At 36.1% G+C, this 12,780-nt stretch overlaps 4 protein-coding genes across 6 annotated transcripts; all 4 read left to right on the top strand.

Annotated features, from left to right (window-relative positions):
- The first annotated feature begins 152 nt into the window (after positions 1 to 152).
- LOC114532784 (core-binding factor subunit beta-like) lies at positions 153 to 5,810 on the top strand. Of its 3 annotated transcripts, none has more exons than XM_028554372.1 (6): positions 153 to 1,281; positions 1,937 to 2,015; positions 2,880 to 2,966; positions 3,324 to 3,428; positions 4,634 to 4,750; positions 5,221 to 5,810. In XM_028554372.1, the coding sequence occupies exons 1-6, from the start codon at positions 1,253 to 1,255 to the stop codon at positions 5,278 to 5,280; spliced, it is 477 nt and encodes a 158-aa protein (XP_028410173.1). In that variant the 5' UTR covers positions 153 to 1,252; the 3' UTR covers positions 5,281 to 5,810. The 3 variants fall into 3 exon arrangements, with proteins under 3 accessions (XP_028410173.1, XP_028410174.1, XP_028410175.1); XM_028554373.1 differs by having other exon boundaries at positions 1,762 to 2,015; XM_028554374.1 differs by having other exon boundaries at positions 153 to 1,728.
- Positions 5,811 to 5,941: 131 nt separating this feature from the next.
- LOC114532749 (protein SYS1 homolog) lies at positions 5,942 to 7,530 on the top strand. Its single transcript, XM_028554328.1, has 4 exons — positions 5,942 to 6,104; positions 6,227 to 6,294; positions 6,680 to 6,719; positions 6,834 to 7,530. The coding sequence occupies exons 1-4, from the start codon at positions 5,943 to 5,945 to the stop codon at positions 7,035 to 7,037; spliced, it is 474 nt and encodes a 157-aa protein (XP_028410129.1). The 5' UTR covers position 5,942; the 3' UTR covers positions 7,038 to 7,530.
- Positions 7,531 to 7,564: 34 nt separating this feature from the next.
- LOC114532703 (mannosylglucosyl-3-phosphoglycerate phosphatase-like) lies at positions 7,565 to 11,632 on the top strand. Its single transcript, XM_028554269.1, has 14 exons — positions 7,565 to 8,120; positions 8,432 to 8,518; positions 8,610 to 8,749; positions 8,882 to 9,007; positions 9,094 to 9,216; positions 9,300 to 9,471; positions 9,614 to 9,709; positions 10,017 to 10,129; positions 10,263 to 10,317; positions 10,485 to 10,555; positions 10,719 to 10,820; positions 10,998 to 11,191; positions 11,291 to 11,351; positions 11,435 to 11,632. The coding sequence occupies exons 1-14, from the start codon at positions 7,607 to 7,609 to the stop codon at positions 11,492 to 11,494; spliced, it is 1,914 nt and encodes a 637-aa protein (XP_028410070.1). The 5' UTR covers positions 7,565 to 7,606; the 3' UTR covers positions 11,495 to 11,632.
- Positions 11,633 to 11,825: 193 nt separating this feature from the next.
- On the top strand, positions 11,826 to 12,718 carry LOC114532755 (putative 4-hydroxy-4-methyl-2-oxoglutarate aldolase). The gene is made up of 2 exons (XM_028554335.1): positions 11,826 to 12,086; positions 12,247 to 12,718. The coding sequence occupies exons 1-2, from the start codon at positions 11,838 to 11,840 to the stop codon at positions 12,571 to 12,573; spliced, it is 576 nt and encodes a 191-aa protein (XP_028410136.1). The 5' UTR covers positions 11,826 to 11,837; the 3' UTR covers positions 12,574 to 12,718.
- Positions 12,719 to 12,780: the final 62 nt, after the last annotated feature.

The following is a 12,780-nucleotide window of genomic DNA, read 5'->3' as shown; positions in this document are numbered from 1 at the left end:
CGAGATCTCACGAGAACGATCGTTCGTCGTTTCTCGAAGCTCGGTAACGATGGCTCTCACAAGCCTACATACACTCTCCCACAAATCCCACACGTCAAAAGTATACAAGTGCCACTCACTTTGACCTCGTCAAAGAGAAAGTGGTACTTACGGTTAAACATCAATGGGATTTTCTGCAGAGCCTGCATCATAGCGTGTATAAGTGCGTAGGCATCACCTTATAATGCATTTCCTGTACACGCGATGGGCATGGATAAAAGCATGCAAAGTCACCTGTAGTACTCTATCTAACACGATTATGTCCTTCGTGTGGTTCTATTTGCCTTGTTCTGTTGGCGTTTACAAGTTAGTAAATGGTCAAATATCGCTAAAGTTACTGAAGTATATGTCTTATGAATATATCTCAATTTGATTCACTCCCCATCACGCGACCTCAGAGACAAAAAGTACTTTTAGTCTTGTGTAACAATTACCCTGTTTATTGAAATAATACGAGGAAATGTGGTAGTGTAATGACACTTCTCGTTTCAAAAAATATAACTGATGAAAATATACATACATGATAGACATTCATTTCGTTCGTTTTTAAATTGTGACAACGGCAAATCCTTACCGAGGAAGAATTCCCAGAATGAATTAAAGAAGTCTAATATCTATAACCAATGAAAGTAAATATCTCGAGTAAAAAATCTCGTTTTAAAGAAGTGAGTTCGATAAAAAATGAAGCTAGTCTTCTGTGACGAGTTCTTTCAATGGTCGATGGTTCACGTATAATTATTATTCCTTGTGTACCATGGAAACATGTCTTTTATGACGTGTATCAGGTCCGGTTGGCGGTTGACATGCACCGTACCGAATTCGCTATAGTCACACGATCAGTAGACTTCCCTTACAAATCAAGTTTGTCTGTGAAGACAATCATTTCTGGTATACGATGAACATTTACGCAGTGTATCACTGAATCAGGTCTGACCATTCAAAGTTATAATCATATTGAACTTAACTTTGATGCATATTTTGAGCGACAAACATGTTTATCATTGATTTTATATGCATGTTTGTTTAAAACCTCGCTGTTTAAGCGCGTAAAAGTTGGACAAAACTTTGATATATACAAACTACTTTGATTACTGACGGTGAAGCATACTGGGTGTAACAGCGAGCCTGTTTGAAGTCGAAGAGACAGTGCGACGGGGGCTGGAACCTAGATTTTACGACGAAGGAGACACAGAATACGTTGTGATAAAATGACATGATGCCGGTGTATGGGAGAAAAAACAGGTGAATAATACTTAAGCTTTAAAACATTCGAGAAGTAGGCTGAAGGATATAGTAAAAATATAGGCTCATCCTCCGCTACTGCTTGATTGAGGGGGAGTTTCATTGCGATTCATCACAATCTACAATATTTGTTATAGTGCTACCTACTTCATCAACCACATCTAATAGCTATTAAAATCTATGTATATATCTGTGGCTATTTTTTATTCAAATTTCCGCGATAGACAGATCCAGCAGCATGCATGCATGATGCACTTATATCAAGCCAAGATCAAGAATGCAAAAATTTTGATGCGGTTAACCACAACTATAGGATGCTGCTAGTTAATCTTATAGTTCATCATATGTCGTTGGCAGTTTGAATATACCACGTCTTAGGTCATTATGCTTGTTTGCTATTACGATACGAGTTCCAAGTGGACAGAACTATGAACCTTTGTATCTCGCGTGAGTATAATATATCTTGTGTAATATATTTAGCCATCTCGCCCCTGCTCACCTAAATATGAACCCACTTGGTTTTACAAAATGCCGAACGCCTAAAATACAAAGTCACGCTCGGACGAGACCAGATTATATCACGAAGACCTTTTGTTACCACCAGAAATAGCACGAATCATCAAAAATAGTTACCTCGGGATTTTTCGTTTGCAAGAATGCCCCGTGTTGTCGAGAATCAGCGAGCTAAATTTGAAACAGACCCCGTGCTAAGGCAATTACAGGAGGATTGTGAGGTTTGTATCATCTGATTTTAATATATATATATATGTATATATACATATAGTATATAGTATACAGTATATTTGAATGATTATATAATTCGTTCGTTTGATCATTTCAATTTCAAATGTGTCTTGACAATTCTTCGTGTGTCGTTTTGATTTCTACGCCGGGGTCAGTCCATAATCCGGCAAACACAGCTTCAGAAAACTGAGAATCAGTGTTATAATTATAGAAATTATAAACAAATAGAGATTTCTAGAAGTATATTTTTGTCTCGCTTATATATAGACTATATTTATCCTTAATGTTGTCCCAAAGTGCAAACTTATCCATATATTATAGAGACAACTGAACTTTCGCTATAGCTATAGAATAGATTTTCATCAATAATGGTAATTTGCAGTGTCTGTGGTTAATGCCTTTCCACGAGATCCGAGCTAGGAGAAATGATACCGCACATTGAAAGGACATATATATAGCTGTTTATTCAATAACCAGCGTGCATGCTAAGCTACTGACTAAATATTTTCTATTTACAATTGTTATTCAGTTAACATATAGTCAAAGTACTTCTAGGAAGACAAACAGACTTAAATTTTTATACATTCAGCGCGTTGTATTTTGATTTCGTCTTCCATTAAAACAAGGACAACGCCGTATACATTCCAGTACCTTTAAGCTTTAAATTATTATGGTATTTCATTTGAAACACTGTATAGAGTCATATGAATTGTATAGTGCATTATGACAAACTGTCTCATGATAAGTCTAAGGAGCCGGAAAGGATGGATTTGAGGGTTCCGTAAAGTCAATTTGCGATCTCAATTAAAAAGAGTAAAATTCCAATTATGTTAATTCAGTCCAATTCATTAAAGATCAGGTACATTGATCATTTTGAATCCAATTGGGAGGAAAGACAACTGAGATTTCGCACAGAATGTCACGAAGGCTGTTGTAAACTGGTAAGTTAGTATACTGATGTCAATGACATATTCTTAAATAGTTAATGGGCAATGTCAAAGTGTTAGACTAATCGTGTTATAAGCGTTTAGAATTCTGCTATTTAAGCTTATCCGATTAACTTTAAACTTCAACTATTAATAATGCACGTTGTTTTGTAATTTTTGTTGAAGTTCACTGAAAGAGCGACATCTCTTCAGTCACTAAATATATATTTTTTCAATATGAAAGCTTTCTTTGTTTTATTTGATTGCAAAACCGTGTCGTGTATAGTCTAGATCTTTCATCCTATAAACTTTGCCAATTCATGTCTCATGAGATCAAAATGAAATGTGAAGCTTATGTTGTTCTTCCGTCAGGGATTTGTTAGCAATGGCGTGCATTTGAACCTGTCCTTTCCAAAAGTTGCTGGGAGTCGATATACCTCGTCTGAATTTGTTGATTTCAGTCGTGAAATGGGAAAAGTATGTATCCGTCTGATAAGTAAAAATATGGCTTTTGTTAGTCCATGAGTCATGACTGTACCACAACTACTCATATGAAAACTTTACCTTTGCAAAGAATGCTTACAAGTATACCTTATACCAAGTTTTAAGTTTTAAGATGAAATTACAATACATGCATCTTAATTGTTAACACGTTATAACAGCTGCATGCTAAATTGCTGGTAGATTAATTCTCTCATAATTTTTAATTAAAAAAACTTTATATTGTTTCATTGATTATCAACGAAATGATCTTGAAAACGTCTATTTTCGACAGGCTTTAATCCTGAACTATAAATATACACAAATTCCATTAGGATTAGCATTAGTTTCTAACTTTATTTGAAAAGGACTCGTCAAATGAAACAAAAGGAAAATCGTCGAATTTTTACACCGGAATTACTTAAAAAATCTTCAAATTCTAATACAGGAATTACGTCAATTCTGGTTAACCAAGCCGGAAGACCTGGCGAGTTCTTTTCTAAATTAATTTAAAAAAAAATGACCCGTCGCCTGAACGTGGTAAACCACAAAAAACAAAAGAGGATGTAGTATTGTTGTTTACTCCCCTCACAGCATGATATTGCACCGGGAATCATCACAAAGAATGTATTTGGTGGTTGTAAACATATTTGGATTATATTGTCGATGCTTATCCGATTCTCAGTGAAGCCATACCTCGAATCCCAGAAGGCATATACTGATAATTCATATAGATAACTTGTAACAGGAATGTTATGTAAAAAGGCTTTGAGTAAAATGGCCGGAGCTAAATGAAAAAGCGCGATTTCTTTCATCATGCAGAGCTTATCATTTTGTCCCTTCGGTTGTGAAAATGATTTACAGCTGATTCAATTATGGTTGCTTTTCAAAACCTTAAACTTTGAACTCTGCGAGTGGTGATTTGTTGGGTTGTCACCTATAAAGCCCTTACACTGTCAGGAATTTGCCTCTGGGGAAATATGTTTTCTGATATGAGTCTTCACTATATTGCATGTCTCAGGTATTCTTGCAAAGAGCGTTTGCAAGTTTACGAGCATTATAATAAACCTATGATGCAGAGTCGAGTACTTGCATTGCAGAGGTTCAAGTCCCCAATATTTGGACAATGAATGAAAGGACAACTAGTGTATAAGCTACACATATACTACACAATATATGAATCCTGTATTATTTGGATTTAGGTATACATAAAATGCCCGCTGATATTTAACGGAGTCTGCGTTACGTTTTATGGACTGATTGACCTCCAAACTTTATCTGGTGTTGGACATGTGGAATTTGATGAGGTCTTAGCGCAGGTAATGGGGCATTTATGTCTTTTTAAGACAAAAAATATCTGATGAGGCTGTCGCTATGATGAAACGCGCTTATTCGCACAGTATTCTTCCCACTTCACTCTCGTCCATAGTGGGCACAAACGCCCACATTTCAACCAAAATGAATGTCACCATCTTTCAGATATAGTCCAATATATATTCGAGATAGCTCTATCAATTCAAAAACTTTACAAATTCAAAATCATTTCTCCCAAAATATATTTCTGTTTTACCTCGAATTGTCTGTATCGCGGGATAGTTCTCTCACATTCTTAAATCACTGGTTCTTCCTGGAGTGGAGGTCCAGTAAAGATTGTCTCTTATTGATGCACTGCTACTATGGGAGATGTGTATTTAACAAATTCTACTTTATGATAGCTCTATCAGTTCTAAATGATCTTCTTCCAAGATGTATTTAGACATATTTGGTTCAGTACATTGTTTTTTTCCAGGTTGAACATGATATCATGGTGGAAACATTAAGAATGAAGAATTTACCACTACCACAATAAAACCAAAAAATACCACTGAAAAAACTAGGTGATCAGCCTACGCCACTTGATATAAAGGTTAGAAGGACTGGATAAGCAACGGAAACTTAGACGACAATGATTTGTAAATGTGGTTGATTTGAAAAACCCCCGTAGAACGGGAGAAGTCCTTGGGAGACACCTACTGATCTACAAACTCTCTTTACAAAGCAAAGCTTCATATATATTTTATATTATTCGTATTTACCAATGATATTTACTATTTAGTACTAAATTTTCTATATTTATTGCATTGCAATAGGATTATTTACGTCTTAACAGCAAGGATATTACGTTACAAGAATATTTAACTTTTGCAGCTGGTATGAACAATAGAGGAAGGCCTTAGAAAGGCAAAAAATGAAATAATATATATAGGGAAGATAGACATTGAATAATTGCAGTCGCCAAAATGACAATATGATAATATCTAGTAATAGTATAAAGTATAAAAGTTATTATTTAAAATGTGATAATTTACCAGATATCTAAGATGAAAATCAAGTTATTATTAAAATAGGTCAAAATTTAACGACTTCTGATTGGCTGATTGAGTAGGGGTCAAATTTAACGGGTACTTTCTGCGGTTGACGGGCGCAAAGCAACCGAGAAATACGAGTCGGGTACAACAACAAGAATTCAAGATGGCCGCACAGTTTCGTTCAAATTTATGGGATCCTGTGTTGATAGTTAGCCAAATCATAGCGATACAGTGTACGTATTATGTTGGACTTGGAGTGTGGATATTAATCTTTGATTTTTGGATGGGATCGGTTCATTCTTTACATCAAATCTTTTCTGATAAGGTGAGAAACGTGAACTATACAAAGATGATTTTGTCAAGTCGTAAATCAATGTGTCAGCATATTTAATAGCGTTTAATTGTGAATGTATTGATATGAAGTGGCTTCTTCTTGTTTGCTTTTAGGCTGTAGATTATTCTACTACAAGTGGGCGTCTTGGTGCCATAGCGTTTATCCTTAATTCCGTATTTAGGTTAGTATTTTAAAAAATTTTTAATTTCATACATTAATAATATATTTTTCAATAATTTATCCCAACCCTGTCAAACGATATGGCATGCCAGACAGGTGTGATACTTGATACTAGGTGGCAAAACAAGAATATATAAAGATATACTATTGGGGAAACTTTTATACTCAGACAAGACTTTTTACTCTGCATTCATTTTGTCTTCATCTGGATTTCAAACAAACTTTACCCACTTTTCAGCATTGAGAGTGTGTCATTCCCCACTGCCCCATTGGTTATTCCCCTGAGGGTGTTTACTCAAGACAGCTGTGAGTTTTTCTAATGAATTGTACAACAACAAACAAAACAACATAACAATTTATTTTACTAAGTGTTAAATTTCTTTTAGTTCTATAGGACTTTGGTATATTGTTGGAAGAGCTAAACAGGTTAGTCCTTGCGCTTTAGTTCACATTGATAATCAATTCGAAAATTGAATCTTCAGTCAGGAAGAACTATTGTGAGTAATCCTGACTAATTACACTTGTTGAATTCATTTGCAGTGTCTCGACTTTGCTGCAACAGCGACGATAGTTCATCTGGTTTTCTGTACTTTTTATTTGCACCATATCCCTGGCAGCTGGACGTGGTGGATTGTGAACATTGTATGTCTGGCCATAACGTCAGTTTTGGGTGAATTTGCCTGCATGAGGACAGAAATGAAGGCTATTCCTATTTCCACAACGACCGGCAAATCAAATATTTGATTGAATTGTGAATAAATTATATCAAATGACAAAAGATAGGCTTTCACTATGTAATTGACTGGGAGGCAACCAGAAGTTAGTTCATGTACATATCACTCTTGTATTTTATCAAGATACGTTTTAATACTGGCTTTGCTTCCCAAGAATACTGAGTGAAAGCTAACAAACCTAATGCCATTCTGAAATGGCAATGATAAGAATATATATAGAGATATTGTGTATATAAGAGGTATTATATTTTTTGGTAGAATTATGGAAGAAATGTATGGTGAACCTGAAGTGTAATTAATAATGTACAGATAATGATATTTTAACTTTGTTCAATAGATTGAGAACTAAGAAATTCAAAACTAAGGATTTAAGAAATGACATCAAAGGTTTCTGGCAGATAATTTGTGTAACCCCTTGGATAGATTTAAACCCTTTAAATCCACGTGTAAATGAATGTGTTGTACCCGGTATGGGGAATTTTGTCCGGTCGGATTAATTTCCATTTAAAAGACAATGTAGCAAAGTGCAAACAAGCGACAAAAAATGTTTTTGAGGATACTTTAGTTTTGTCCACCAAAATGGGCTGTGCGGCAAGCAAGCGCATGGAAAATGCAAGAAAAGATGCTTTGCATAAAGGGGAAGACGCGAAAGATGAATTTTTTGCGGGATACGACCGGAGCCCTCCCACTTTGGGCAGCCACCGGCAAGAGGTCAGCCGGTCTCATGTACCCGTCATTGATTACGAAAATGACAACAACTTTACAAAAACGTCGGCTAAAATTAGCGATCAAACTATTTTAAACAGAAGTAATACGATAGCTTTAACGGATTTGGATGAAACTACGAAAATAGGGGAAGAAAATAATGAATTTCGCCAGAATTTGACAAATATGGATGCAAACGGTGAAACAGTTACCAACGGCTGTACTGAGGATAAAATTCTTATTTTACACTTTAATGATGTATACAACATTGAACCACGAGAAAAAGAGCCTGTTGGTGGAGCTGCCAGGTTTGCTTCAAAAATAGCAACTTTTAAATCAAGAGATCCTCTAACCCTGTTCAGTGGAGATGCTTTAAATCCATCTATGAGTGAGTTAATACAATTATTCGTTAATCATTACTTTCATGAAAGTTACGTCAGCTATTCATGCATGAGTGCTGGTGTTTATTTGATGTGTATTTTTCATATGTTTTCACAGACAAATGAATGCATTGCCTGGTCCTATAATGGCAGATAACTTGTTCATAGTTACATCTTACTAGTACATGTTACTATAGGGTAATGGGTGCACAGCACTTGTTAACCACAAGTATACAAGCAGTTTGGTCATGGATTACCAACTGTTATCCACTGTAATGCTAGTCTATTTATTAATTTATTTATTTACAATTCATTTCAGTGAGCAGCATTACAAAAGGAGAGCAAATGCTACCAGTTTTAAATTGTCTTGGAATAAATGCTGCTGTTTATGGGAACCATGACTTTGGTGCGTAATAATTGCTGTGTTGCAAACCATAGAGTATCCATACATTTACTAATGGTATGCCTGAATAAGATACAATTTGGTGTTAATGTAGATTTTGGTGTTGATGAACTGGTTGACTTTGCAAATGAGAGTAATTTCCCTTGGTTGATGAGCAATGTTTTTGACAAGCATACTAAAAGACCTCTGGCTGAAGGAAAGGTGTCATTAACACTGGATTGGAAAGGACATAAGGTTAAAAACTCCAAAAAAATTATTCTTTTAAACCTCCTTTTTAACAGATTAGACTGGCCACCATATCTAAAAACACCAGGTGTTAAGAAATATTAAGAAATTTTAAGCATTGCACTGGTTTAATATTAATAGATTGGTTTAATTGGTTTGGTCGAAAGAGAATGGCTTGTTACCTTAGCAACAATATCAATAGATGAAGTGGATTACGTAGATTTTGTCACAGAAGGTCGTCGGTTATGTTCAGAGCTACGACAGGAGGTATAACTGCAGAACATATTCTATGCAATATTCTTTGAAAGATAAACTGAAAAGTAAAACTAACAATTTCCTCTTCCATATCTTAGGGCTGTGATTTCATAATAGCTTTGACTCACATGAGAGAACCAAATGATATCAAGTTGGCAGAAAATGTGCCTGAAATTAATTTAATTCTTGGTGGTCATGACCATCATTATGAAATACGCGAGGTACGAACTGAGGGAAGTCAAGCCTAAACCTAACTTTTTACAAGCCGGATAAATTTTTGAGATATCTGTATATCTATTCGCAGGTTAATGGGATAAAAATATTTAAAAGTGGAACAGATTTCAGACATTTCAGTGAGATTGAGGTAGTATTTTCTTCGGAAAATGACTCCTATGAAATACAGTCGAAGAAACATGAAATCACGAAAGATGTTCCAGAAAATCCAGAAATTAAAATTGTTGTTAATAAGTATTTAGGTACTCACTTCCTGCGACTTTTTATTATATATTCTTCCTATTTTAATGCGAATGGCCTTGCCTTTTGCATGTGATTGACTAAGATTGATTTAGGTCGTGGTTATTACTTGTGTAATTGATGTTATTTGTCTTGTGCACTCAGATATAGTTAAGGAGAAAATGGAGACTGTACTTGGGAATATCGAAGTTGAACTGGATGGTCGTTTTAGAAGCATACGAACTAAAGAAACCAACCTAGGTAAATGGAATTGACCTATAGACTTATTCATATAACAAACGTTGATTTTCTGGGAATGACTTTTGTATATTAGGCTTGATTTTCAATTAGGGTGGTCGGTTGACTTAAGGAGGAAGGGGGAGGGTCGGTTCACATAAGGACGGGGGGGCAGTTGACATAAGGAGGGGGGGGGGCAGTTGACATAAGGAGGAGGGGAGATCGGTTCACATAAGGAGGAGGGGAGGTCGTTCTGTTCAGTTGATCCGCTAATAACATACAAGCTCTCATCTGACTCAATGCTTCAACCTCCACGTCATGATAATTTCAGGTAATTTAATCGCGGATATAATGCGCAACGTGACCCAAGCTGATGTGAGTCTCATCAACTCCGGTACCTTAAGATCTGACACGATACACCCGCCTGGTGAATTCAAAATGAAAGTAAGTTTGATCAGTTGAAGTCTCCAGCAGTTGAAACTCGAAAGACTATAAGAAATCCTTACTCTTGTGAAAACTGTACATTCACCAACAGGCTTCTTCTGCTCTTCCAATCAACCATTTCTGTTCCATTTAGGATTTAGCGAGCATTCTTCCGATGCCCGACGTTGTGGTAGTTCTGAGTATTTCAGGTGAGATAATGTCATTTTTTTAGAACGATTCCTATTTTTCATCACAGTATAGTTGTTCAGTAAATTCTTTTTCAAAAAATTTTAATTCAAGTAATTATACATAGTGAAAGCAATATTTCTAAGGACACGATCGCCTCAACAATTTTACTTTCTTTTCTTCATCGCAGGCGCTCAGCTGTTAGTCGCCCTTAACAACGGAGTCAGTCAATATCCGAAACTGGAAGGGCGATTTCCTCAGGTAGGTGGTTATACGTTATCAGGATTCGTGATCGCCGAACATAATCATGGCAACCTTGTATATCCAGGGTGGGCGTCCATGCACGATAGCATGCAAATCTTCAGATTAAACGTATATGCGTACCTGCGTTGTTCCACTGAATTCTAATATTCTAATGTTCTAGGTTTCTGGTATGACATTCGCCTATGATCCAGATATGGAACCTGGACAGCGAGTGATAGAGAGCAGTGTTAAAGTTGGCGGCAAAAATTTAGAGTTAACACGGGTATGAAGATCATTCTTGTAGACAGAATAGAATGATAAAGCACCTCTTATTCGGACGTGAAGTATTTCTCTAATAATCTATGGCACTTTACTTTATAACTTTTTTGTCACTCTCTATTTGGCGCTTCAAAACTAGTCTCGTTCTAACCATGATTTATGTTATTCTGTACACCTATAGCAATACACGATTTCTACAAAGGGTTATATAAGTCATGGTAAAGATGGTTACGACGTCTTTAAAGATTGCGAAGTGTTGTTAAGCGAGGAAGAAGCGTCTATACTGCCGACAATTGTCCGAAATCATTTTGTTTCCTGTAATATCGTCAAAGGCTTACAGATGTGTCGATCAGGTCACCGCCAGTCTATCACATGGTAAGCTTGGTATTATTTGGTTAACTCTTGACTGTTCAGCAGCGTGTCAAAAAATGGGGTTTATGGCTGAATTATATTTGGTGTTTCATTTGAGTTTAGTGTAGAACCGGGAGAGGAACTGGCTGTTGTTGAAAGAAGACGTTGTACAATTGCGCCAGAGGTAGGCCTTTTCTTTAACTTCGCTTTTTTTTAATGCGATATACCTTGTTATTTCGTCTAGTTCTAACGGTGTTGATATTTCAGGTCGAGGGGAGGATCAGGGTTGTTTATCAGCAAAAAACAGAAGATATGCTACCTCGTTAAAGCCATTGAGAAGTTTATGCAAGAATATTTAATGTGAAGTGCTGTAAAAATATATAAATTATTTTGACGAACAAAATTCCACGGTTTTAATTGTACGTATGGAGAATGTAGGTATATAATATTTTGGAAATATGTATAGTGATGAATTGTACTTTTATCAATTATATTTATTTTACACGATCCACTGTGAACATTTATTTCGTCCATTTTTCCCTGTTCCATGGTTTGCTGTTTTATGACATCATCCTAACCTTCACCCTTATCCACTGATCTTGTCCATTGATCTGAAGTGATCTTGTCCACTGATCTTGTCCATTGATCTGAAGTGAACTTGTCACGGTGTATGACTGTGATGTTGGCCATTCATAAATTTCCAGCTCGCATTTCATCACTTAAAAGAGTTTTCTGTGCAACTTTTGCAATGGACACGGCAGATTTGTGCGATTCCTACGGAGATCTCCTACAATACGTTGAACCGATATTTCGAGATTTTGGCCGGAGGACCAAATTTGATGGGAAAATATCGACGGTGAAGTGCCACGAGGACAATTCCTGCGTCAAGACTGCACTAGCGGAACCAGGAGATGGAAGGGTAATACTCATAACTGTTTGTTAAGTTTTGAGAGAAAAGTTGAGGATGTATTTGCTAGGAGACAGTGCAATGAATATAGTTGGCCCCATGGTTTCGTTTTACCCCAGGTGTTATAGTGACCATATGATGTAATTGCAGTTTAATAACTTTTGCTTCAAAGGTCTTGGTTGTTGATGGAGGTGGTTCATTGAGAAGAGCTTTACTGGGGGATAATGTGGCTGCAACTGCACTAAAGAATAACTGGAGTGGTGTTATAATCTATGGATGTGTACGAGACACATGTCAGCTTGAGAAAATTGATCTTGGTGTGAAGGCTCTTGCCCAGATACCTCGAAAGACTGAGAAGAAGAATGTTGGAATGAGGGATATTCCGGTCACTTTTGCAGGAGTTACATTTAGACCTAACGAATATGTATATGCTGATAGGGACGGAATTGTTGTGTCTGATAAAAAGCTAACATTAGAAGGAACATTTGAGATGTTTTAGTGATAAAGTTATGTGTGTTAAATGCTGCAAATATTTCACAGTAAAATTTGTTGGTAAAATTGTATAACCATTACGTTTGTAGATTTCAATATAAAAATGATAGGTCTCTGGGTGTTTAATCCACTGTCATTCATCACAACTGGTGATGGCGAAATAGAATAAATAAAATAAAAGTTAGAAATAAAAGTTGTGTGAATTCTTGACGAT

The sequence above is a fragment of the Dendronephthya gigantea genome, unplaced genomic scaffold (genome assembly GCF_004324835.1).
Source record: "Dendronephthya gigantea isolate DGI-Jeju-01 unplaced genomic scaffold, DenGig_1.0 000080F, whole genome shotgun sequence".
NCBI classification, from domain to species: Eukaryota; Metazoa; Cnidaria; class Anthozoa; order Malacalcyonacea; family Nephtheidae; genus Dendronephthya; species Dendronephthya gigantea.
Note: the sequence above shows the minus strand (reverse complement) of the source record. Positions and strands in the feature narration are given on the sequence as shown.

Coding starts and splice junctions, on each gene's coding strand:
- LOC114532784 (XM_028554372.1), top strand. CDS start 1,253: ATGATGCCGGTGTATGGGAGAAAAAACAG. Junction 1,282..1,936: donor GTGTATGGGAGAAAAAACAG/GTGAATAATACT, acceptor TTCGTTTGCAAG/AATGCCCCGTGTTGTCGAGA. Junction 2,967..3,323: donor ACGAAGGCTGTTGTAAACTG/GTAAGTTAGTAT, acceptor TTCTTCCGTCAG/GGATTTGTTAGCAATGGCGT.
- LOC114532749 (XM_028554328.1), top strand. CDS start 5,943: ATGGCCGCACAGTTTCGTTCAAATTTATGGGATCCTGTGTTGATAGTT. Junction 6,105..6,226: donor ATCAAATCTTTTCTGATAAG/GTGAGAAACGTG, acceptor GTTTGCTTTTAG/GCTGTAGATTATTCTACTAC. Junction 6,295..6,679: donor ATCCTTAATTCCGTATTTAG/GTTAGTATTTTA, acceptor AATTTCTTTTAG/TTCTATAGGACTTTGGTATA.
- LOC114532703 (XM_028554269.1), top strand. CDS start 7,607: ATGGGCTGTGCGGCAAGCAAGCGCATGGAAAATGCAAGAAAAGATGCT. Junction 10,318..10,484: donor GGTAGTTCTGAGTATTTCAG/GTGAGATAATGT, acceptor TCTTCATCGCAG/GCGCTCAGCTGTTAGTCGCC. Junction 11,192..11,290: donor CACCGCCAGTCTATCACATG/GTAAGCTTGGTA, acceptor ATTTGAGTTTAG/TGTAGAACCGGGAGAGGAAC.
- LOC114532755 (XM_028554335.1), top strand. CDS start 11,838: ATGACTGTGATGTTGGCCATTCATAAATTTCCAGCTCGCATTTCATCA. Junction 12,087..12,246: donor CGGAACCAGGAGATGGAAGG/GTAATACTCATA, acceptor TTTGCTTCAAAG/GTCTTGGTTGTTGATGGAGG.